Here is a 24,470-nt window from a genome sequence, read left to right as displayed (position 1 = left end):
GTACTGGCTGACAGTGATATAACTTTTGAGAAATGAAATAGATAATGTAGTCTTTACATTTTTAAAGAACATACCACGATAATCCTTACTAATCCCCTACTTTTTTTGTAGGGGTCTATGTCACAAAGGATTAACAAACTATCTCATTCTGTTTCATTTACATTTTAGACAGTCTCCGAAGTTTTTTGGAATAAGGGTTGTAGATTTATATTGCCTGCTCCTAACTCTGGGGCTGGTATGAAGGTTTTTGCAGAAAATTGCCCAAAAAATCTTAAAATTTTATCATATCCAATATTATAATATAATAATTTATTATTTACTAATATCTTACTAATCTTACTAATAATTATCATTATTAGTATATATATATATAATATTATACTGTCTGAAATGTCAGTGCATTAATAAACAACTTGCACAAATAGCCGTGTTTCCATTAGGGTAAAAAGTGTGCTGGGAAAGTCTCAGGCCACGGCCTCTCAAATGGCCGCTCACTTGGCTTGTCTCAATTACAAAAAAAGGCCCCAGAGGGATTTACGAGATTCGGGAGGTGGTATGGTTTTCCATCGTCGCGTAATTGCTTAGCGACAGTTTCGACCGTGACGTCACATACACGACGGATTTAACACGGGAGACGGACCAAATGTAAACAATAAGGACCTCTTCGTCGGTCCACCTATCCTATGCTCTGCTCATTGTTTTCTTCTGCTGCTCCATCTTCTTCTTCTTCTTCTTCTTGACAATAAAATGATTGTTGTGACTACTCGCTACTTCGCCGGCTTTTAAAAGTGGTGCATGTTGTTGTGGCTTAGCACGTCACATCGTGCTTAGCGTTCTATCCAATCAGAAACCAGGCTTTTTTCAGGGGAGAAAAATGGCCCTGCTCTTCGACAGGGCCAAAAAGCAGCCGGTCAAACAGCCGCTAGGGCCGGCTCACATTCAAATTATGGGCATTTTGGTGAGGGAGACCCGCGTCATTCCAGGTATTCAACTTGAGTGGAAATGCACCTTTTCACTGAAGTTCTGTCCTACTCTGTATTTGTGGTATCGGCCATAATAAAAACATCAACAGTTCTGTTAAGTATAAAAAACGACCTAAAGTATGTCTCTCTAGTTTGCCTTAACCATGACATGACTCCACCTTCCAGACTCCACCGAGCTTTGTGTGACTTTTTTGTCTTTCAGGTAAAAACTGGGTGAAAATCGATCAGTTGCCGGTGGCTCCAGCACCAACTTCTACATCTGAGGCGAGAGACCTGGAGCTCAAAGGTAAGGCCACTAAAAACCTTTGAACTTGATCAACAGTACTACAAACAAGGAGTGATAATGCACTAAATACTCACCTAAAACGGCAAAATAATTTTGAGCCTTATGGTAACTTACTGTTCTCTTGGAGATTATATATTATAAACTCAGAAGGTAAAAGAATACACTGATTTGCTTGAGATTGTGAGACCATGTTTAAGATGTTGCAGCTTTAAGTGAACACCAGACAGTTTGGGAAAAGTGGAACTGAACAGAAGATGTCTTTCATTTTCCGCCTTTCTGTAGGCGTGTAAGTTTTTACAGACCAGGATCACACACTTCCTCAGCCTCTGGATGCCAGCCACTCAACAACAGCAGAGATTGATAGGTCTAGAGTCAAGGTTGGAACTTGGCATTTCCCCCCAGGTTTTTTCAGCCCCACTGTCTATTAGGAAAACAGGGTTAGGGTTACCAAATCCATTTTTGGAGTGAAATTTGTTCTCTCTGTATGGTAATAAGTGGTTTTGTTTCATAATATCTGCGGTGTGCCAAGGAAAGGAGAGCTGGGCAGTAGATGCAGCAGGCCTGTTTTGTTGTAGTGAAACTGCTGTTTTATTTAGGCAGGCAGTTCACAAACCAGCCTTGTTTATAATGGCAAAGTCTGGTAAAGGCTTATTGAAGTTTGCGTGAGATTCAGATTAAACACAACAGATCAATTTGAATACAAGCGTACTAAACTGGAAACTGGTACAACAAACAACCACAAACAACAATAAACACATAACTATGTCTTTTACAACAGGCAGACCTGTTTTCTCTCATGGTTTAGCTGTTAATAAACAACACGTGTAAAATCAAGACATCTTCACACATCTCATTATTCAGAAACTAGAAATTCATTTCAGGTCACGTTTTGCTGTTTTCTATGGCTCATGGTATTTCTCAGGGGGTGGGGCCCGGCCCCTGCTCAGAGGAGTGACCGATAGTGGTGCTGTTGTTTGCAACCAAGTAGGGCTGGGCGATATGGGCCAAAAGTCATATCCTGATATATTTAGGCTGAATCTCGATATACGATATATATTCCAATATATATATATTCCAATATCTTTATCACAAAGTGAAGCAAATGTTCAGTCAAAGCCAAATATGACATGTCACAAGTAGTTTTATTCAAATTGTTTATTTAAGTGAACATAAATACTGTATAACAACAAGAGTACCTTTAAAAAAAAAAAAAAAATCAAAGCTCCATAAAGTGCACATTTAAAAATAAATAAAAACTCTTTAAAAAAATAGCCTATGAAATAAAATAGGCCAATCTTTTTCTGAAATAAATATATTTATATGAGAAACGAATAACAAACATTACAAAATAACTAAATATGACAAACCCTAATAAGGGCAGCATTTATATATAAAGAAATATATATTTTTTTAAACTATATCAATATATGTGATATGGTCTAATTTCATATCACATTTAAAAATATATCGATATATTTTTTATATTGATACATCGCCCAGCCCTACAACCAAGGCCTGTAAGAGTAATTTAAGAATGTAATCAGCGCAAAAGACGTACAGACAACAGAAATAAGCCCTCAAGGGAACACAGTTCACTCAGGTAACTCAGACAGAGGCTGCACCAAAGCAACTAACGCTGGAGGACATTTTTAAAAGAAGAGGGAAATTTCCTCAAGACAGCAAAAAGATTACAGGGAAGGTTTCATATTTCATACTTAAATATATACAAAGATTAAAAATAAACTAACATTAAGGAACAGCTTGAACGCAGGCATTTTTTCTTAATGTAATGCAGCGCTATTCAATTGTCGAGCATGTAACATCTGATTGATTTCAATAACTTCAATCTACTTGGAGTGTGCACTGTGCAGCTGTATTATCTAAGAAAGCAGAAGTATTGGATCGGGACTGGGTATCGGCTCGATGCTCAATATTAAATTACTGGGAACGAGATCAGCGGCAAAAAAACTTGATTTGGACATTCCTACCTTTGGACATGCACCGCTGCTGTCATCTTACAACTAACAAGCAGAGACGAGACATGATGAATAAACTGCTAACATTTCCATAAATCAGACTCATTTAAATGATTTGTTGGAGTCTTCAGTGGGACATTGGACTGTTTTTGCCCTTCTTATGACACGAACACTACAATGAAGTCCACGTTTATAAATTCATGTAACCATGTCTGTCCTTCTTTGTGACTTCATCACCAAGTTCTGGCTCCGTCCGTCTCTTTCTCTGAAGGAGACAACATGTCTGTCTCCTTTCAGGTCCAGAGACAACTTTTTTAAACTTTCTATTTATCCAGGGAGGATGTTTGCCAAAAGTGGAGGACTGCGGTCGCACTGGTCGGCTCCCCGGTGTGAATGTGTATACACGAACAGTTGAATGTGAAGCTCGACTCCACAGGAGCTGTGAGTGCAATAAAAGCAGTAGTTGCTGACGGGATTTTGAACCAGTGACCAGCTGGTGTGGAGCCCACTTCAGTCTCTGACCTTTCAGTCACTTCCATCTTTGTCCCCTGAGAGGAGGTCTGGCTCATCAGAGCAGCAGGAACACAGGCTCAGTTTCCACTGACATTTCAAAATATCAGTGTAGAGTATATGACGCACTCCTCAGCACTAACAATGTGGTGCTCATAGCCCAGCTCTGGCACCAGTGATGGTCAGTGTCGAGGAATGTGTTGTTTTTTGAATAGTGTAATAAAAAGGTCTTTGACTTGTCTGGACTTTATGTATGTAAAACCAGTTTGGATGGAGAGTTTCTTTATTTTCAGAGCTGTGAGCCACCATCACTGCAGCCTGTGCTGTGTTTAAAACCTGTTAAAGGCTGCTCGTCATCAGGAAAGAAAAATAGCCTAAAGGTTGGAAAAATGGCTCATAACTCTGACTGGAAACAAACTGCAGAAAGTGAACAAATGATGCTCTTCTCCCTGTGCATCTATCAAAAAAGTTGCCCTTGAGCAAGGCACTTAAGTGCAGACGCTGCTTGGTGGCCAACAGTAGTAAACTGTGGTTTACTGGTCAGCACCGAGGTGTGAACAGGCAGTTTTTGACATAGAACACACGTCTTCGGTTAAAAAACAAAAAACAACAGCAGTGCTGGATGTTTGTTTGCAGTGTATGAAAGCAGGCTGTTCTGTCAATCTGTTGCAGATGCAGGTCAGTCCAAGTGTCGCGTTGAGAGGAACCAGGCTTTGGAACAAGCCAGGAGGCCTCAGGAGTCCATGTTTATCCCAGAATGCAACGAGGATGGAACATTTGCTCAGGTCTGTCTCGCTACCGCCTCAGATTTATTTTCCTTGATGTTTTTCAATCTTCATCTTCATACTTTCACTCAGTCACTCGTAGGTACCTCACAATTAGATTCAGAGGGCTATGATGCGATAATTCATGCATCTTGATACATCTAAATATTTTATTTCTATGACCTTTGGGTGATGTAAATGAAATGTTTGTTTACGTGACTCATGGATGACTCACAGGTATTTGAAATCTTTTGAATAAGCAAGGTAAGTAAGGTTTATTAGCAGCCATCCTGAGAGCTCAGCCTCTTAACATAATGAGAGCTCAACAGCGGTTGTGATGACAGTAGGTGGGGAGAAGTTTACATTTCCAATTAATGACGGTTCGTTGACATTTTTTGTCAATAAAAGCCCAAATTTGGTGGCCTCCCACACATTCAAATACCATTATTCCATTAAATACACTAATCTTAATGATTGCATATTTTAAGAATTATTGTAAAGGAGAATAACGGTTCTTGAACATTTTATTTAAGGCATCTTATTTGGACAGTCTTGTTAGTTCTTGGTTGATTCTGTTAACACACTGTGCTTTTATTTTGAAAGTTGCATGCGTTTAGCCACAGGAAGTTATTCCAAACAGTTCGTCACAGTTTAGTGTGATTAAAACAACTTGAATTGTTAACTACTGTTAGCTCACGGCTACCGAACCGAGTATGCAGCAGCGTGTTTGGGCAATGGCAACACAACCCAAAATAACTTTATATTATGAATAGTGTAAATATACTTTCAGTAGCTTGAAATGTGACGTTATCGCAGCAAATGAGACTCTGGTTGGACAGATTAGAGTCTGGCGGGCCGCCAGAGTCTAGCTAATTAATGGGAAACCCTGAATTGAGAATTTTCATCAGCTCTAGTCTCCTGAAGGGATCAGTTTTACTTCACTGACAGAAATCTTTCATTGTACTTCACTGTACTGTATTTATACTGAAACATTCTGACTAAATCATGGTTATTACAAAGCTTTTGGTCTTACTTACTTTTTCACCTGTGCAGGTCCAGTGCCATACTCTGACAGGTTACTGCTGGTGTGTCACCAGTGACGGCAAGCCAGTGAGTGGTTCCTCTGTGCACAACAGGACCCCGGTGTGTTCAGGTACTGGGGGGGAAAACAGCCCGGCAACCTGTGGATGAAATGACCAGAGTTTTTCAAAAGAATCTTAAATGTTTGTCCTGTACAAGGATTGCAACACAACTTGCATCTGTCTCAGTACTGTGCACATTGGTGATTAGAATCTTAGTTATTTGTGCAACCAGAGCAGCTCTACTTCAGAGTAATGTTTAACAGGTTGTATGACTAAAACTCTGGTAAAAGGGTTGGATATTTCCCGTCAATTCTTTGTTATGGTGGAGAAGTAGCATAACAACTGTTTAAAATGTTTCTATGATGGCTGCATTTGTAGTTCCTTGGAGCCACAGGTGCTTGGAAGCAAAGTCGCTGCGGTTTGGGCCAAAAAACGTTCACTCATTCTAAGAATTGGACTCTTTTATAATTCGAAAACATCTAGAAATAGTTTTCATTCATAGGCCTCAGCTCAAAATAAACAACTGAGAATGATTGCAGTGCATCTGAGGTTGAACTTTTTTTTCGAGTAAATTATTAGTGAACTGACCCTGCGTCTGAAATAAATGACTTTGCTTTTGAAGGATAACGCCTGAACGCAGCCTTTAGGTTACAGTTAAAGAGGGTCTGTCTTGCCATACGATGGGCACATGTGCATTACATGCCATGTGGAGTATAGCAGGTGCAAGGTCAACGAGAAGGCTAATGGGCATACATCCAGGGGCCTCTCAGCCCCCCCGCCCCCTCGTCTAACTGCTCTCAGCAGGCCGGAGGAGAGAGAGAGAGCGGGGCTCTGCACACTCATCCTGGATGGGAACACTTTATGATAATCACCATCATTTTCCCTCAGAAGATAATACACAGGGGTCTTTGCCAGAATTGGATTGCACAGCCACTAGAGCATATGGTGCAAATTTTGTGTGGAGAGTGTGGTGAGAGCGGTCGCATGCCCCTCTGAAGCTGCTCAACAGACCGCCAGAGGCTTCCCGCTCCCGCTGCGCCTTCTCCTCTCTCAATCCCCCTATCTTCCTCTCTCTGCCTCAATCTTCTCTGCCTTCTCCTTTCACTACATTTCACACTAATCACCTGTATGGTTTCCCCTTGGCACCTGCTGAGTTGCAGTCTTTTGAAAAGAATCAGTAAAGTTCATAAATGGAGCATGGTTTGAGCCATTCATGCTAGAAAACCACACTGCTTTTCCCATTTATGAACACAATTACTGCACTAAGGCATAATAGTTCATAGTTTAGCTCAAGTTATTTTTTATTTCCTCTCTAGATAGGAAATATTTTTTGGACTGAACAATTCATTGTGCTTCTAGAGAATGACTTGTCCTGTTCTCCTGTCTCCTGTGCACAGGACCACAGTGTGTTTACGACTGATTCACAGATTTATTTTCTGGTGCTGTCACAACAGAAAGCAGCACAGTAAATGAATTTAGGTGTTGCTGGAGGGTTCATGGCAGAATAACTGCTTGTGGTTTCTGTCGCTAACTGGACAATAAGTTAACAGAGTTCATTCAGGTTTATGCACCGTTTATTCATTTCTTATGACTGACCGCAAACCATGCTGTTTGTGCAGATAATACTTTGGCAGAGCAAAGATAATGATAGCTATTTTCATTTTGGATATACTTCACCTCTGTAAATCAATCCAGTGATGGCAGTGATTTAAGTTCATTTTTTGGGACCAAATATTAGATGCCGTCTTGGCCCTTCCAATCAGGCTTCTTTAAATCTTTCCATCAAGAGCTCATGAAGACACTTGACACGAATTAGTCCGTCAAAAAAAAAAAAAAAGTAATTGCCAACTATTTTAATGATTGATAATTAATTTCACTATTTTTTCAAGCAAAAATGTTAAAAGTCTGTTGGTTCAAGCACTCTCAAGACATCACTTTGGGCTCAGCAAAGTTGTGATGGCTGTTTTTCATTTCTTTTGGTATAGACAGAGCAAATTATCAACAATTAGCAGACCAACCAATAAGCAATATAGTCAGTGCATAAAATAATTATCTCATGCAGGAATAACTTGTAGGGATCTGAACAGACTATAACTTTTCCTTCACCCCATCGACACTCAATGAAAGAAATCATTTCCAGGTCTAAATAAACTCTTTATGAAATCCTAAACTGCAGTTTATGGCACAACAAAATTTCTACCTGTCTCCTTTCTGTCCTGCATAAGATCCAATATCTTCATTGTTTCTTGCAAAGGTATGTATGACACTGGGACCAGAATCAATAAACCTCAAACTGTATACAGTACAGCTGCTACAGTTGTACATGCCCAACTCCCCTTCCCTCTCAGCTGACAGCAAATAACCTTTACTGACATTCTCAGACGCCCCTGTACACTATGACCCAAATCAATCATCTCACATACATTTGCAGGAAACTTCCGTGAATTTATGGGAACTCATGCTGGGACAAGTGGATTGTCAGGTAGTAAATTTCCTTCCAGTTGCATTCACTCAGAATTTCTCCCCTCTGCCCTTTTATTGTGATTGGTTGCACTGTATAATTTTGCTCTTTTCCTCCGTGCATCCATGCATGAAACCGACCACCTGCATGCAACAAACCAGAATGATATTTGCAAATGTACTACGTGATTTAACTTAATTTCCACAGATGGTGAAGATTCCTCAGGTTTCCATTAGTTAGTGTTAAGATAATGCATCAAGCCTAATGTTTCAATGTGTGCCTGCTATCAAGTACTAACACAATGTACTCATCAACTTTGACAAACCTCCGTGTCTAAATCTAAGTTAAGACATCAGTGGGTTGGTTAATATGTGGGAGTGACTTTTTTTCTTTTCGCCTGTTTTGAGTTAGAACAATCAAATTCAATTTAAAATCATAAGACAGCAATTTAGTGACTCAAGCTCTTGCAAAATAATGGATTTGCAGTTAGGTGGTTAAATTTTATGTACAATGTTATTGTTTCTAAAATGGATCAACGGCATTTTGGAATCAAATTCTTAAAAATATTCCCCAGGAGTTACTGCTGCTGTCTAGTTTGTGCTTGGTACATGTTATGTTTTTTTTCTTTACAGGGTCAGTAACCGATAGACCACCTGGGCCACCGAACTCTGGTAGAAAAGGTGAGTTGAGATCTGCTGTAAGTTTGTGTGTGCATGCGTGTGTTTCTATTTGTATGAAAGAGACAGAAAGAGTCCAAAAAATGTCTTTTGACCTGAATTTGTTCCATCTGATTTGTGCAAAGTCCATATTTGTGCATAGCGGAAAGATACAAAACTGACGTTTTAAGTGGATTTGGATGAAATCTTTAAAGTTAAAAATGCATCTTAAAACTAGCATTTGACATGTTAGCAAAAAGTAGTATTTAAATGAGTACCGGTATATAAAAACTCAGACACAGATACTCTAGCATCACAAATCATCAGGTATTCCTTCTGCAAATGCATCAGTGAGAGGAAAACTACACTGGTTTTGCTACAGTTATGTAACCGAAAGTTAAACTAATGCAAATATTTCTTGCATGTGAAGCAGAACAGCTGCTCTGCTGAAAATGCTTACTTTATACAGTACAGGGCTTTTTAAAAACCCAGTAAAGATGGGCAGTCTCTCAGGGTTTCTCTATTATAAGGCACTTAAGTTGTTTCCGAGGGTGTTATACACAGCTCAGAGTTGTTGTGGAGGTGATAGTTGAGGTAAGGGCTTGCTGTTGATGCTTACATTAATTGTTTTTTCCCCTTGCAGTTTGTAGCTCACAGTCCAGACCTGGATCAAACAGTAATTGTCAAATACTGTAAGTTATAGAACTTGTTTTAACTTGGTCAGCATCATCAGTGTTTTAAATTGGGATATTTTGTAAAATTAAGGAAATCAAACAAAGACTGGTGCATATTTCTAACTAGTGTTTGACCCAGGTTTGCGCTTGTGATAAACTGAGGCCAAATTGAGTCCTGTAGTAATTGTTTTATTGTATTTACAGTTTCACCAGATCAGGTCAGTTTGAGCCCATGTGTTTAAATTTTCTGATAAGCCACCTAATTCAAGGATTTACTTTAGTGTTTGTAGAATGACTCAAGTTCTTTGTGGTTTGCTTTTAAACAAATTATTTCCAAAGGAAACTTCAAGATGCTGCAAAACCACACATGGGTGAGTATGCTAGGTAGCTGAATCCAGAGCATTATATAGGAGCCATTTAAACGTATTCTTTCAGCCGGTCAGCACAGTAAAAGTCCAAGAGAACTGGAAGAGGAAGTGTATTTAAATTAAGATTTTTTCTTTTATCACACAGTAATATATATTGATCTATGGAAGGCTGTTAGTACAGTGAGAAGTACTATGGTTTGTACCATCTTTTTTTATTTACTATATGAGATGTCAGAAATATATATTTGGACTTAAATATTAAGACCAATCACCAAATATCACTTTATAATAACACAAACAAGTTTTGATTGCCAAAATGAGAACATTTATGAAGAATACTGTATCATTTAAAAATATTAAAAACGTAATACTTTGATCATTTCTAGAGAGATATTCGCACATCCACCTATCTGGGAATGTATCACTTCAGGTCCCAAAAACTCTCTTTCTTATTTGAGTTGACAGATTTTTCATTAAGTTCAATTGTAAGGAATAGTCATAACGATAGTGATACAGTGAGCTTTCATAATACTACTAGCTAGGCACTTTGTGCTTAGAATATTATGTGGTTCACATGCGGCCAGAGCCAATTAAGAAACTCTATAATAAACATACATGAACATATCATATAGTAGTAAGGGTACTGCTAGGACTCTTGTTAATAGATAATAGATAGATAGATTATTTTATTCATCTTCGAAGGGAAATACGGTTGTCACAGTAGTCCGGTATTTAAGTACAATAAAATACAATAGAATAAACTACTGAGGTAGAATAAATAAAAACAACAATAGAAAAAACACAGAATAGAACAAGGACACTTAAGAGTTAAAAAGAAGATAAGTTGGTAGGTAAGGTACAGTGGCAACAATGATATGATGGTAATAATGTTATAGTGACTAGACAGTACATAATAATAGTAGTAGTAGTACAGTATATAATATGTATTAATAATAGTAATAATATGATAAAATAAAATAATATAATATATAATAATGATAATAGTAAGGCCAGTATAATAATAATAGTTTTATATAATAATAATAATAATAATAATAATAATAGTTATAATACTGATACTTGGAAGTCAATATCCCTGCAGTGTGTGCCATGAAAACACCTGGAAGTTTATCTCGAGGGTGATGCAACAGGAAAGGCCATGGGAGTCATTAAACCAGTGTTTAATGAGTGTTTATCTACTTGGGAGAATAAATCTTTTTATATTACTGTAAAAATGGAGCCATAGCGTACAAATGGCTAATTCTCAAACTAGAAGAAAGGTCAAGCAGACAACTAAGAATCTAGTCATACAATTTTTGAATGTGATGAATATTGACGACAAATTCTGGCGAAAAGTTGACATGGGTTTTTGACATATGCTTCTCCTGGACCAAGTCAATGACGTCACAGCCACAATAATGGTCAGACCGTGACCAAAATCATTAGAATCAGAATCATTGTCGAATGTCAATGGCTACATGAGATTGTACATCGGACCAGCGTTTTGGAGAGGGACCAACCAATCAGACGACGGACCCAATCAAGACCGACATCCTTAGTGGGACAAATCCTTTCATTCAATCAAGAATGGTGAAGTTCACACTCAATTCATTCTTCAATATTGTTCAGAGGGCCGGTTCACCTCTGTGTTTGGATTAGTTGCTACACCTGCACTGCACTCGTGCAGATCCCGATGGGGAGGGTGGTCTCCTCATGTGAGTTTAATTGAGCGTGTGTGTGTGTGTGGTTTACAGTGCGATTGTAAGGGAGTGTGCTAAATGTGCAGCTTGATCATGTTGGTGTGTGATTGTCAGTGTGAGGAGATTGTTTGATGATTTATTGATGTGTATGTGAGAGATGTGGAGCCACATGTGGGTGGTCGTCCTCTGTTTTTCTATTATTCAATCTGTCTCTCTGTCTATTTTTCTATCTGTCTTGGCCGGGCCATGTGCAAATCCCAACCATTCAACAGTTCTGGAGAGTAGATTGTATTAACCTCAATAATGGTAGTCTCTTTCCGTTTCTTTCTCACTCTCAACCCAGACGATGGCTCCAAGCCCACACCCACCATGGAGACACATGTCCCTCCTGAGGGTGATGGTAAGTCTCCTGAAACTAATCCTCCGCTGAGATCGTCACCTAATTAGCTGAGGTGGATGGCATGGATTCATAAATGCAGCTCACAAGATTTATTTTATGTACTTTTAAGCTGTTGATCCTCAGATTTGTCCAACACTGAAGCTGCACTGTGTCAAGATTTTAATATTCAAACTCAAGACGCCATTTCTAAAAAATGCACCATTATATTAAATGGAAAACTCCATCTGTCATAAAATACCAGATGACATATTTGATATTTTTGGAAAAACTGGAATCTTGGCTGCGATGTTAATTTTGGTATTGTGGGCAAAACTTGGCTGTGCAAGTGTTTGAAATATGCAGCTACTGGCGGATCCGTCACTGAGGTTGACGGGTTTAAATAAAGCTTAGCTGTGGTCAAATCTGTGAAGATCATCTTAAAATAATTATTAATCTGTACTCTGTCTTTCTCTCATTGCAGAGATAACTGCTCCAACGCTGTGGATAAAACATCTGGTTTATAAGGAGAATAAGCAGAACAGCTCCACTTCCAGGAAGCAAGGTGGGACAAAGAAAACATTCTTTCTTTATATGAATTGCAAATAAAGCCAAAAGCCAATAGTTCCATATAGAGATGGTCAATATTGCGAAAATCATATATCATGATATTATTGACCAAATACCTCAATATCAATATTGCAAGAAAGATTGACTGCTGCTTTCACAAAATGTTAACACATTGGGTTTACTGATAAATAATTATCAATAATGTAAATATAAGTGGGTAAAAGCAAATAATAGAACATAATTACATCACTTGACTGTAATGCAGCCTTTAAAACCAGGAAAAGACAAATCTTAGGATAGTACAATATCCAAAACCTATAACAATATCTAGTCTCATATCGTGATATTGCTATAATATTCATATATTGCCCAGCCCTACTTCCAGATTAATATAGCACACTAACCCACAGTTTTTTGTGGGAAGCCAGTGAGGGATCATGCCCTTCGCAACTCGCCTCTTTTTGCAGTCCAACCACCTACTCAAATATCACCCACTCACTGTTTTTAGGATACTATTATTAGCCACATATTGATCTTAAAATGAAAGGGTAGCTCAAATCCTGAATAAGGGCAACACTGAAAGTATCAACTCGTCTCCGGTGTAACCGTTTCAAAGCCACCAGTTTCGTACGAAATGTAAAACATTTGCAGTTTGAAGACAGCCCTGCACCACCAGGATTATGTTTCTTGGTTTCTTTCCTTTGGTGTAATTTGTTTAGCTTTCTCTGTCTCCTTTTCAATTACGCCTCGACATGTTCACTACCCTCTGGGCAGCTGGACGCCTTTCACGCTTCTGCAGCGAGTCAATGAGTGAATGTGGTGGAAGGGGGTGTGTGTCTGTGCATGTCTGTGGATGGATGTTGGCGAGCTAATATATGGGACTGATGTTTGTCTCTTAATAAATAGTCTGCAAGATGTGTATTCATATTATTTAATAACCAAAGTAATGTCCTCTAGCTTGCCACTGAGGTGGTGGAGTGGAGAACTTTAATGTCCCATAATAAAAGGTTAAAAATGAGCATATTCATTTAAACTCTTTTCAATCAAATTTTGTGTCCCTAGCTGCGATCTCATTAGATAAATTAGCATGGATGATTGGTTTATATGTCTATGTGCATCTGCATATAAATATTTTGAATAATTGTGAATGTCCACCTCAAATGTCTGCATGTTATATTAGGATGCGAGGTTAGCTCTCACACACACACAATAGAGCACACAAACAGTTGATTGTAATATGGGGTTTCTTAGTATTTTGAATGACGGCGATGTGGTGGGGGAAACTGTGGTCAGGGCTGCATTGAGGATCATATTTTAGATGAGAGAGATTCACTGTGACGGCTCTTTGAAACTTATGTGGAAACACCAGCTTCCTGTTTCCAATTAGCATCCGGTGTCCTCAAAGTACAAGCGACAAGGCCGACTGAGGGGGAGATGTCATCACGTTTGAGACGCGAGCGATGTGTGTGTCTGTGACTGCATCTGCATGTGATTGTGTATAGCATGTGTGTATCAAAAGGGGATTCAATGCCTGTCTGTGAATATATGTGTATTAGTAGAAGAATGTGTGTGAATATGCATGTGTGCACTTAAATGTCCATGTGGAAAGAAACAAAGTACAACTCAAGTGCAGCACTAAAGTTGGGAAGTTCTTTGGCATTTTCCTTTTTGATAGACCTACTTTTCCTCACACCAGCTCTTTTACCTCTGATACCAGAGTACTGAAGGGTTAATCTTTTAGTCGATTGATCTAATTTGATAAGCGATTACGTATAAATTTCACGAAAAAAATTTGAAAATATTCCAACGTTGCATTTCTTTTTCACACATAAAACAAAACAATTTTGGGTTTTGGACTTTGACAATTGGTCGGTGGCAATTTATTACAGACACAAAAAATCAATGAATTCAATCTGTAATAACTGATAGTTAAAGTTCAACATCATTACTTCAACTTTTTGCAAAAAAAATCTAACCTTTATGAACTCCAATGCAGGACTTCTGCTTTTAACATCCAGTAAAATGTTTTATTTAAAGGATTTGAAGACTTTTCCCATCACTGGTGTGTGAGTTTGTGTGTTATCGTGCAGTTTGCTTCATTTGCTTGATAAGTGCCAACGTTTTAGGCCCAAATCCACAAAGTCTGAAATTGCAGGCAAACAGCTGAAGAGATAGCCCGAGATCATTACACAGAGCTTTCTTTCTTTCTTTCTTCCTTCCCTCCCTGCTGAAACTGCTTGCAAAGTCGGGAAGCTTTGGTGCAACAAATCCTCAATATTTAAACTCTCTCTTTCTCTCCCTACATGCTGGAAAACCTGAGTGCTGAGAAAGCAGCCCTCCTGTGTGCACATAAACTACGTTATTCATTTATTGGCTCTCTGTCTCTGGATACCCCATAATTATGATTTAGAGCGATGCGAAGATTGTGTTAGTGAAACGTGTTTGCTTAGGCAAAGCGATGCAAAAACCATTTTTCAAGAAGATGCTTTGTTGCCAGAATTTGACATGCTGTTGTTCCAATGTTGTAAGGAGGGGGAAGCGCTCTTTCATGCACCTCATTTATAAAAAAGCTGTGTGTGGAGAAGCAGAAAGTCGCTAACCGCTAACTCCTCTTTTGTGGCGAGGCAAACAAAAGAGAAACAAAACGCTGAGGAGATATAATGCGATCATGTAGTCTAAGAGCATGATTTTGTATAAAAATCTGCAGTCTTAAAAAGGGATTTTGTTTCTTTAAATCCTATTTGAAGCCGCATGAACTTGTTTTACTCTTTGGCACGATAAGCGATGACAGTAACGCGCCGGGACCGAACAAGCTAATGAATGATGTGTTGAAAAGTATTATGATTGCCCGTTGTCTCAATTTTATGAGTGAACTCTCCATCATCTCTGGTTTTGTTGCACTCTGGGCCATAAGCACACACACATGTAGGTACATAGCTACTCACAGAGTTCCCCTATTACTAACACTTCCGCTATTTTAACAGCAGAGAAGGCTTGCTAGAGACAATATTGCAGTGATTACCCCACAGCTGAAAGCCATTGGAGTGAAGCGAAGAGGAGAGAGAGGTGGATGAGGTGGGGGTAGGTCCAGAGAGGGAGGTATTGGGATAAAAAGAAGCAGAGAGAGAAAGAAAAGGAAAGTGAAGGAATGAGAGACAAAAGCTTAGAGAGGTGGGAGGAAGGGATCGAAAGATAAAATGTGTATGATAAAGGAAGAGAGAGAGAGAGAGAGAGAGCAACTGAGGAATCCAGAAAAGAGATGATTTAAAAATAGTTTCACTTGGCTTGGAGCCTTGAGGACGAGGGCCAAAGCGAAAGGCATAAAATAGGGCAAGTCTGTACTCAAAGACACTGCAGATGTTGGCCTTTTATCCATTATCAGTTTGCCCTGAAGAGAAAATTACCACAACGAGTAAATTGTTACAACAGTTCCTGACATTCACTTGTGTGGGTCTTTTTACTTTCTTTCAGGACAATATTTGTTTTCTGAGGGTGTGTGTTTCTCATCATTCGTTTCCTGCCAAGGGAAGATAAATAAAATTGAAAAAGAAACAAAAATAAAGAATAAATAGAGCACAAATGTGGATATCCAAGGCAGGCAAAGAAGTTGTAGATTGAATTTCAATTCCACACAAAACTGAGGGGATTACATTGCGAGAGTCCAGCCTTTTTCCATTTATATGTATAAAAACAATTTTCTTTTGGGAATCCTAGCGCCTGGCGCCAGCATAACCTCTGTATAATAAACAGTGCTAAATAATTTGGATGTGAAGGAACCTTGGCGAGGACCAGAGCCACGGCACAGCGCTAAGAACACTTGAGTGTGAGTCTTCGCAGGAGAAAAACGTCTTTGGTGAGGGACACGTTTAGTTCTCTGCTGGCAGACACGCTCAGGAAACATGAACACTGTCTCACACACACACACACACACACACACACACACACACACACACACACACAGCTCCCGGCCTCCTCAGGTCTGCAGCTGATGACCACTGTCATCTTCATCCTTAATAACATTAGCGTGAAGGATGACAAGCACTGTTGTGTTTAACTGTTGTAGATCATGTTCTGGGTAATAAAACTACTTAATCTCTTCCAGTTTTTCTACTCTAAGAAACTATTAATTCTTCCAATTCTTTAATCCTTTAAGATTCAACATCATTCAACTGACCGATCCAAAGTCCTACCCCTCTTAGCTAAAATTGCTGGGTCGGAAAAGCTTGAAAAAATAAACATGGTGACGCCAAAGTGTATTAGTTTCTCAGCTTCAAGCAATTTAGCTTAAAAAAGCCAACAGTAAGACTACAGTACTTTTCCCCATTGCAATACTAGACATCTCGTATATCCAAATAAATAATACCAAACATTACGGAGATAATATAAACAAGGTCATGTTAACCGTGATCTTTTCAGACTGACAATAATTCATGTCAGCTTAAAAATATGTCAGCTGCCAACCCATCTGTGCTGTACAAATCTCTTCAACATTACTACAGAAATAAGGAGCAAACCGGACATTGGAGTTTTATCTAGTGTTAATGTAGAAATATTAATTAAAGCAAATTTAATTAACGATGCAAAGACTTCCTTACCACTGTTGTGGGATGTAGGATATACTACAAATCCTGTAAAAGAAGAGAAGTGCCATATCTTATTTCACAAGCTCGTTTCCTGATATTGCCTTGAATCACACGGTGACTGTGCCGTATTGTCCTAATTATGCTTTGGTTACTGGAACTGTGTGTGCTGAGGCTACCGGCAGCGCTGTGGCTCTAATCAGCTCCACAATGTGAAAATGCAACGTCACCACCCTGAAGAAAAGGCTCCAAACGGTTAGCGTGACCTTCTTATTGTAGCTCGATGCTTCACAGCACACTTGAATGTAAAATGAAGAATGGATCAGGAGTGGCAAAAGCACACTTCATCACCATGGTTACAAGTTGAGCATGCAGCTCTGTTGTACTTGGCTTAAGAGTGAGTGATGGACTAAATGGATGTGAATGTAAATACAGTGTGGTGGGACAAGGTGTTGCAGGAGCATCTCTCTGGGGCCGAGCGGCTGTTGTTGAACAGATCTGAGAGGGTAAGGACTTCCTGAGGCAGCCTGAGAGGGTTTTATGATAGGACCGGTCAAACATGTCCCTGGGTACACTATCGTTGATAAAGCTTGGTGAGGTTTGTTGTGTCCAAGGTACACAAGTGGTGGATAGCAGCCTCTCTGACAAAACACCAGGTTTGCGAAGGAATGTTTTTTGAAGCTGAGTCCTTTAAGTGAAAACAAGCAACCAAAACAAAAATAAATCTTCAATCCACTCAGTTGCTTTTCCAGAGCTTTCCTTCCTTCTTCACCAACATGGAACAAGTTCTGTTTTGGTTTGTGCACCTAGTTTTGAACAGTTTGTAGAAGTTTGACCAAAAATAAGTTGGCTTGGAAACCAAACATGTTCCTCAAGCTGAAGTACAGACTGAAGTCAGCGTATTCCAGGTTGAAAAAAGAGAGAATGGGGGCGCCCCGGTGGCACACCTGGTAGAGCGCGTACCATAGAGGCACCGTCCTCGTGAGCGGGCAGCCCGGGTTCGAATCCGACTCGGAGCCCATTCCCGTATGTCTTCCCCTCTGTCTCCCCCTTTCACTCTGTTTCTCACTATCAATAAAGCCTTGAAAATGGCCAAAAAATATCTTTAAAAAAGAAAAAAGAGAGAATGGAGTCTTGCATGTGATAGTCTTTTATATCTATGTTTACCAAACGTGTAGCAGGTAATTAGGGATGGCAAGATACCACTTTTTCATGTCTGATACAGCAGCCTTAAGTATCTGCTGTTACCAATCTGAATACCCTTAAACAACTAAGCTGTTAAAAAAAATTATTTTTTCAGAATCCACTTTGCTAATCTTGGCCATCTAAAAACATCATGCTAAAAGTGTGAAACAACTACTCCCCTAAAGGAAAAAATACACTGCCCATAACGATACCTCAATATAACACTAATTGTTTATACACAATCAAATCAAATCAAAATTACTTTATTTATCCCCGAGGGGAAATTCACCTGATTCATGCTGCTCGCCTCTCTCTACAGAGTTTAGTGAAGCATCTACGTAATTGTTTTAGGCTTATGGATCGGATTGGGTTTTACTTTTTTTCTTCCGATATCCAATCAAGTGTTTTTGTCCAATATCGGCCCGATACAAGTACTGAATATTGGATCGGCGCATCAGGTAATCAGTGTAATCTGCCATCTTGCTACTACTGTATTATGCCTTGAGTAATACCCTCTGTTGAGGACATGTTCTTAATAACAATGGTTCAACTCAAAACCGATGGAAACGTGGGCTGATCTAATAGGGAGCAAGTCTCCAAGAATCCTGAATGGCAATGGGATGAAGCACTATTACAGTTATCAAGCAGCAATCTTTTTAAAGCTCTTTAAAGCAGAATGTTGTTGCCCTTCCGACCACATACAATGTTTTTCTGCTATATGATACTGATTGTGTGCAGGGTAACTCTTCAAACAGCACCACAACAAAACAGGCACGACGGCCAAGTTAACAGAAAAAAATAGAAAGCAAAGTGACTTAAGGAATGAAAAATTCTTAGGGTATGCATTCTACCAACCAGTAGCTCACCAATCACAATCAATAGTGGTTCATTGACAGACAATCACCATGTAGATCGAAGATATAGATCCATACTACTCTAAAGGCTTTCATAGTTACATGCTACATTTTTTTAGCTGTGACATAATTATCCTGAATAAAGTTATATTTAAAGTTACAGTTATTATTTATTTGTATACAGATAACCAGGTGGTCTGCAGTCTTTCATCTTATCCTACACCGTCCTCTGTTAATGTTGTGATTTTGTGTGTGTTTGTGTGTGTGTGTGTGTTTCTGGTTTCCCTATTATGGTGCCTCTGTATTGAGTGTGTTTCTCATGGTTTTAGAGAAAGTTCCCTCTTGTGACCAGGAGCGACAGAGCGCACTGGACGAGGCTCGGCAGAATCCTCGCGAGGCCATTTTCATCCCTGACTGTGGGCCTGGAGGCCTTTACAAACCAGTCCAGTGCCACCAGTCCACAGGCTACTGCTGGTGTGTTCTGGTGGACACAGGACGGCCCATTCCTGGAACATCCACCAGGTAATATCATTTATCAGATAGAGCGCTTAAAGGTAAGGGATCGCCAAAGTACAACCCTGATAAAAAAAAAAAAAGTTGTGATGCTCCTAGAGGAGTGCATGGACGCCCGTAGCAAATTTGTTCCATCAAAACTATTCCACTGGGAACCATGAATGTCTGCACAAAGTCTGGATTCCAATTTATTTAAATACAGTTGATATTCAGTTAAGTTTGACCCTGGAGAACATATATATGCAATGAGTTGTGCATTTCAGTCCAGTGAAGGTTTTTTTTAAAAATGTATTAAACATGTATTTACATTTTAATGTTCATTTAACATTGGTGTAGGCCCAAAGCAATTTGTATTCTTGAGTTGTAAAAATGTGTCACTTATATATGACATTGGAAAATGTTTTAGCATTTTATTCAACAAGTCTATGGCCCGGAACCTTAAACTCTAAATTTTGCCAATTTCAAGTCTAGTTTTGCATGGCTGCATTCTGACAAAATCATATTAATAAATGCTCACCACTATTAGTAATGTTAATAGGCTGTTTTATTTTAATTTTAAGGCTGAAAATAAGGTTTGTGGCTCCATTACGACATTTTTTTTTTTTTTTTGGCCAACAGTGGCCCTTTTATTAGTAAAAGTTGCCGACCCCTGCGCTAGATGAACTATCAGAGAATAACCAAATTCATTAGGATTTATCCACTAATCATTAAGGATAATTGTACCCAATTTCATGCCAATCCATCAAATGTTATCCATCAGTTGATATATTTCAATCTAGACAAAAGAGGTGGACTGCCCAAAAGACCAACATAACGATCCCAACAGCCAATGGATAAAAGATACTTTCAATGTTCACAATTTTGAAAGGAATTCTGTATCCAAACTGCTGCTGCACTTGGCAAAACAATTAGCTTCAAGCCCTTATGGGAAGATCATTTAGCTCACCATAAACACTCAGCGTTTGGTATGACGTTTGTTTTCAGTGCAGTTGCTGCTGTTTATATTGCTTTCAGGGAAATGGTTGAGGTACAATGGGACCGGGATTAAGATGAGGCAATGCTGAATAACTAATACCCATTGCTCATGTTTTGGTTGTTTAAAAACTTTTCGTGACTTGAATATTACAACTGGAAACACAGCGATAGATAAAGGGAAAGGGATTGGATGTTTGAGAAACTGTCAGCATGCACCGGTTGATAGATGAGCTGTGTTTCTTTCTGAAAGGGTATCATCATTCTCTCTCCACAAGAGGTTTTCATGATGAGGTACAGACCATCAGAGTTAGTTGGTGGCCTTACTCCACTTCCAATACAACATAACACAGGTTTAGCTTCAATCGACCAAACTGTATTTGTATTTAAGAGCTATCCCAAAATAAAAAAAATCCCTTACACAAACAGATGTCTCAATATCTCTGAAATGCAGATGACCGAATTCTCATCTGTATTTCAGAGACAGTGAATGACACTCCTGAGGAGATTATTTCTTCACATAAGAATTTATTGTATTTTGGACTAGACCTCATGTCACTCGTCCCAATTTTTTTCCTCTGGACAGCAATGTGCAGAGTCATACATCAGACATCCCTTCTTGGATCAGTGGCCCTGCAGACTGTGAAAAAAGGAATGACAACTTGCTTTTACTTTGAAAGAAAAAAAATGGGCCAAATGAGACACACATGCTCAATTTTCCATCCTATTCAAGAAGCACTGATACAATAGCCAGGAGAAAACGAGTCATGCCACGCATAATGCCTAACAGTTTGTTATGGCTCCGAAACAAAGCATTGTGCACGTCAAATGATATTTATCTATTAAGAGTTTATAAAAAAGAAAGGGTAATCACTTTCAATAATTCTTTAAAGATCAATAGTGAATACACAGATTGAAGCCAAACAGCAATAGGTTGTAATTTTAAGAAGCCAGAACAGTATGAAAATGTACAAACCCATGCAGTGAAGAGATTAGGGAAAGTGCTCGTTTTCATAACGAAGGCAGACAAAGGGATTTTTTTTGCATCAACAATGTCTCCTGGTTTTAAGCTCCACTTCAGATTCTTCTGAGGGCTGAAAGGAAAATCTTTTTGGGGGGTTTTTGTCTTCAGTTGAAGGCTTTCTTTGATTTTTTTTTTTCTAATCAAATTTCTCCTTTGACGTCTCAGGTTTTTCATACCATACTCTGTCCTCTCCTCTCTGTGTAACAGGTACCAGACGCCGGAGTGTGACGGCGCTGCACGATCTCGTGTCTCAGACACTGAAGACCCCTTCCAAGGCAGAGAACTGATAGGTTTACTTTTCACTTTAGTTCCATTCATTTTGGGGTCTTTGGGGATAACAGAAACAATCTTGGATTAAATGTATTGTCTTGTGTCAAACTGTATTTTTAACAAATGAGGAAGGTTAAATAATCACTTTGGACGCCTTCAAAAATGTCCATAATAACAACAAGAAGTGGAAAACCGAATGCAGTTAGATATTATTGATATTTGCCTATGGCTATGGCTCTCACAAAACACATGCAGTTTAAAAAGACATGTTGGGGCAGATTTAAATTCTTTGTAGTTTTTAGACAAAAGCTTCTCATTTCTAGTTGGCGACCATCGATTACGTAAGATAACATTAGCTCTGTGAGTTGGTTGAAACAATGAAAATCCATGGAGAAAACATGGAAATAAAGCAACGTGCTAGTATCGTTGTGTAGAGTTAGTAAATCTTATGATAGTATGAGAAGATCAGACTGTTTCACTTCATTCTAAAATAACCCTGCTTGTCTTACAAACACTTGGACGAGCAACACAGGTTTGATTTACGCTTTATTGTCCACATTTTCAATCTGTTTGTTTCACTTTTACGGCAACAAAACAAAAAGGCCTTTAAGATGTGGAGCACCTGATGCGTAACACTATCTCAGATAATGATTTTGGCTGAAGTTTCTGGAGTGTAAATTTCCCCAGACCTAATGAAGAGCAGGACAGAGCTGCCAACGTTTCTGAAAACACTGATAGCATCCAGGCCCAGTGTACACACAATGGTTTAATAATACACAGTGGTTGTGCTAGCTGTGAATGGGGCTTGTAACCTGTAACCACACAAACATGTGAAGTAGAACATTTCCTTGGTCTTAGTATTCATGCTAGGTCAAGATTTTAGGCATTAGGCTTGAAAACACAGTGCTTGATCTACTTCTTTGCTTTTTCTCTTGTATTTTTGGTTTTTGGAACATTTGGAGTATCTCTCTTAGTAAAGCTCCACACTCACAGCGCTACAACAAGAAGGTCAAAGCTGCTTTTAGTTACCTTTACTGATTGGACAATCGTTGTCTAAGGGAGGGGTTTAGAGAAAGATCAATAATGGAAGTGTCGCTCACGGCTTCGGAAACTATTTTTCACATTCACATTAACTGCCAGATATAGGGTTTTGATCAAGAATCGACTAAACCACACTTTGTAGGGTTGGATTTCCTGGCAGCATAGATCAGAGAGTTTGTTCCAAACCAGAGGTCGTAACCTCGGCTCAGACTCCTCTGCCCTTGTTACTGCTCACTTACTTTTGTTGCCCCTCTGTTTCCCCATCATTTAAGGTTGCATTGTAACTCTTATTTAACTCCCCATCTGGTGAGTTTACAGAGTCAAGCATGACTCCTGACTGTGCAGCAGATGTGTGGCATGTTTTATGGAAGGTGTGAGTGTTGCGGGGTGTGGTGGTGAGGCTGTGGGGGGGCTGCTGGGGGTGTTGGAGACCACAGGGTGCTGAGTGGAGATATTTTTATGTACTGTAGAGGGATGTTCTGAACCGCCACAACAAAGCACAATATTTCATGTACATCAAGGCAAGAAGAGACAAGAATGCTTGAGAGGGCAGTCTATTAACAGCATGCAGCTACAGGTTCGATCTCACTGTACACAAAGTGACACAATACCAGGTCTGTTAGGAGGAGCAGATAAGAGCTCTACCCCTGAGACTAAAGACTGGGATCTGTTATCTTCCAGTTCAGTCAGTTCAGGAACTGTGTTATGTTCAAAACTTAAATATAAAAAAAACTTAGAGAATAGTTGAGTAGAGAATGGTTTGATCTTATCTAGTTTATCAACATATCATTTAGTTAGTTTCCGAAGGACGAATGGTCTGATTGACATAAATTTGACCCTTTGCTTATTTCTGTGGACTGCTGGGCTTATAAACTCCCTGACTGCACAGGAGTGATACATAGCAACAGTTACATTGTGTGTGTGTGTCGTCTGTCCGCCTGCTTCCCGTGTTCATATCAGTTTAGGTATATCAGGGATTTAATGTTGACAAAACCAGTTTTTACCAGAGAGAAAGGACCGAACCCCGTCTTACATCGGTCGCACAGTGCAGCACAATGTTTATTTCTAGTTTCAGACCGACGCAACGATAATCTTAAACAGCCAGCGCCCAAAGCAAGCAAATTTTTAAATGTAAACATTGTGTCTCCGGCCATGTCTATGCGCCCATAGTCCTGTTGGTCTTGAGGTGCAGTAAGGCTCATTGTTGCCATTTTGCTATCTTGAGGCAGCAGGCCTGACCAACAAAAACCTGGTCTAAAGTCAGTGGGTTATGGTTTAGTATTTTCTGCTATTTAAAGGACCCATTATTCAACTATCAACATGCGCATACATAGGCCAGTTCACAACATGTGTTAGCTATGCTTGTCACACAAACAGATACACCGGTTATCTGTGCATTGGCTATGCAGTCAAATGGAGTTGTAGACTGTCTGCTCACATGCTTTAACCTGCATGAGCAGGTCGGTTTCCTCAGAAAAAACTGCTCGCTTGTCCAATTTGCTGGATCCACTGTGTGGATATCAAAGTGCCAGGTGCATGTGGCTTTAAAAGGGAATTGGAAATGATACTCTGATAAGGTTTAATTCATGTTGCATCCAAAACACACCCATGATAAATAAAGAGAC

At 39.3% G+C, this 24,470-nt stretch overlaps 2 protein-coding genes across 7 annotated transcripts in view; one reads left to right on the top strand and one right to left on the bottom strand.

The window, feature by feature from the left end:
- The window catches only part of ccdc177 (coiled-coil domain containing 177), a 49,199-nt gene extending 41,173 nt beyond the window's left edge, over positions 1 to 8,026 (bottom strand). Inside the window, exon 1 of the mRNA XM_059353068.1 lies at positions 5,557 to 8,026. The gene's annotated coding sequence lies outside the window, so the exon portion shown is untranslated. The remainder of the gene's footprint in view (positions 1 to 5,556) is intronic.
- Positions 1 to 24,470, top strand: part of smoc1 (SPARC related modular calcium binding 1) — a 58,466-nt gene that overhangs the window by 21,051 nt on the left and 12,945 nt on the right. For 2 of the 6 annotated variants that reach the window (XM_059353071.1, XM_059353073.1), the window contains exons 3-11: positions 1,186 to 1,269; positions 4,428 to 4,540; positions 5,573 to 5,672; positions 8,033 to 8,083; positions 8,695 to 8,742; positions 11,771 to 11,860; positions 12,321 to 12,401; positions 19,355 to 19,547; positions 21,742 to 21,824. In XM_059353071.1, the coding sequence (XP_059209054.1) occupies positions 1,186 to 1,269; positions 4,428 to 4,540; positions 5,573 to 5,672; positions 8,033 to 8,083; positions 8,695 to 8,742; positions 11,771 to 11,860; positions 12,321 to 12,401; positions 19,355 to 19,547; positions 21,742 to 21,824 (843 nt within the window). The remainder of the gene's footprint in view (positions 1 to 1,185; positions 1,270 to 4,427; positions 4,541 to 5,572; positions 5,673 to 8,032; positions 8,084 to 8,694; positions 8,743 to 11,770; positions 11,861 to 12,320; positions 12,402 to 19,354; positions 19,548 to 21,741; positions 21,825 to 24,470) is intronic. The other 4 variants (XM_059353075.1, XM_059353074.1, XM_059353077.1 and 1 more) reach the window with 4 other exon arrangements.

The sequence above is a fragment of the Centropristis striata genome, chromosome 16 (genome assembly GCF_030273125.1).
Source record: "Centropristis striata isolate RG_2023a ecotype Rhode Island chromosome 16, C.striata_1.0, whole genome shotgun sequence".
Lineage (NCBI taxonomy): Eukaryota > Metazoa > Chordata > Actinopteri > Perciformes > Serranidae > Centropristis > Centropristis striata.
The sequence above is the reverse complement of the archived record's forward strand: the minus strand, read 5'-3'. Positions and strand labels throughout refer to the sequence as shown.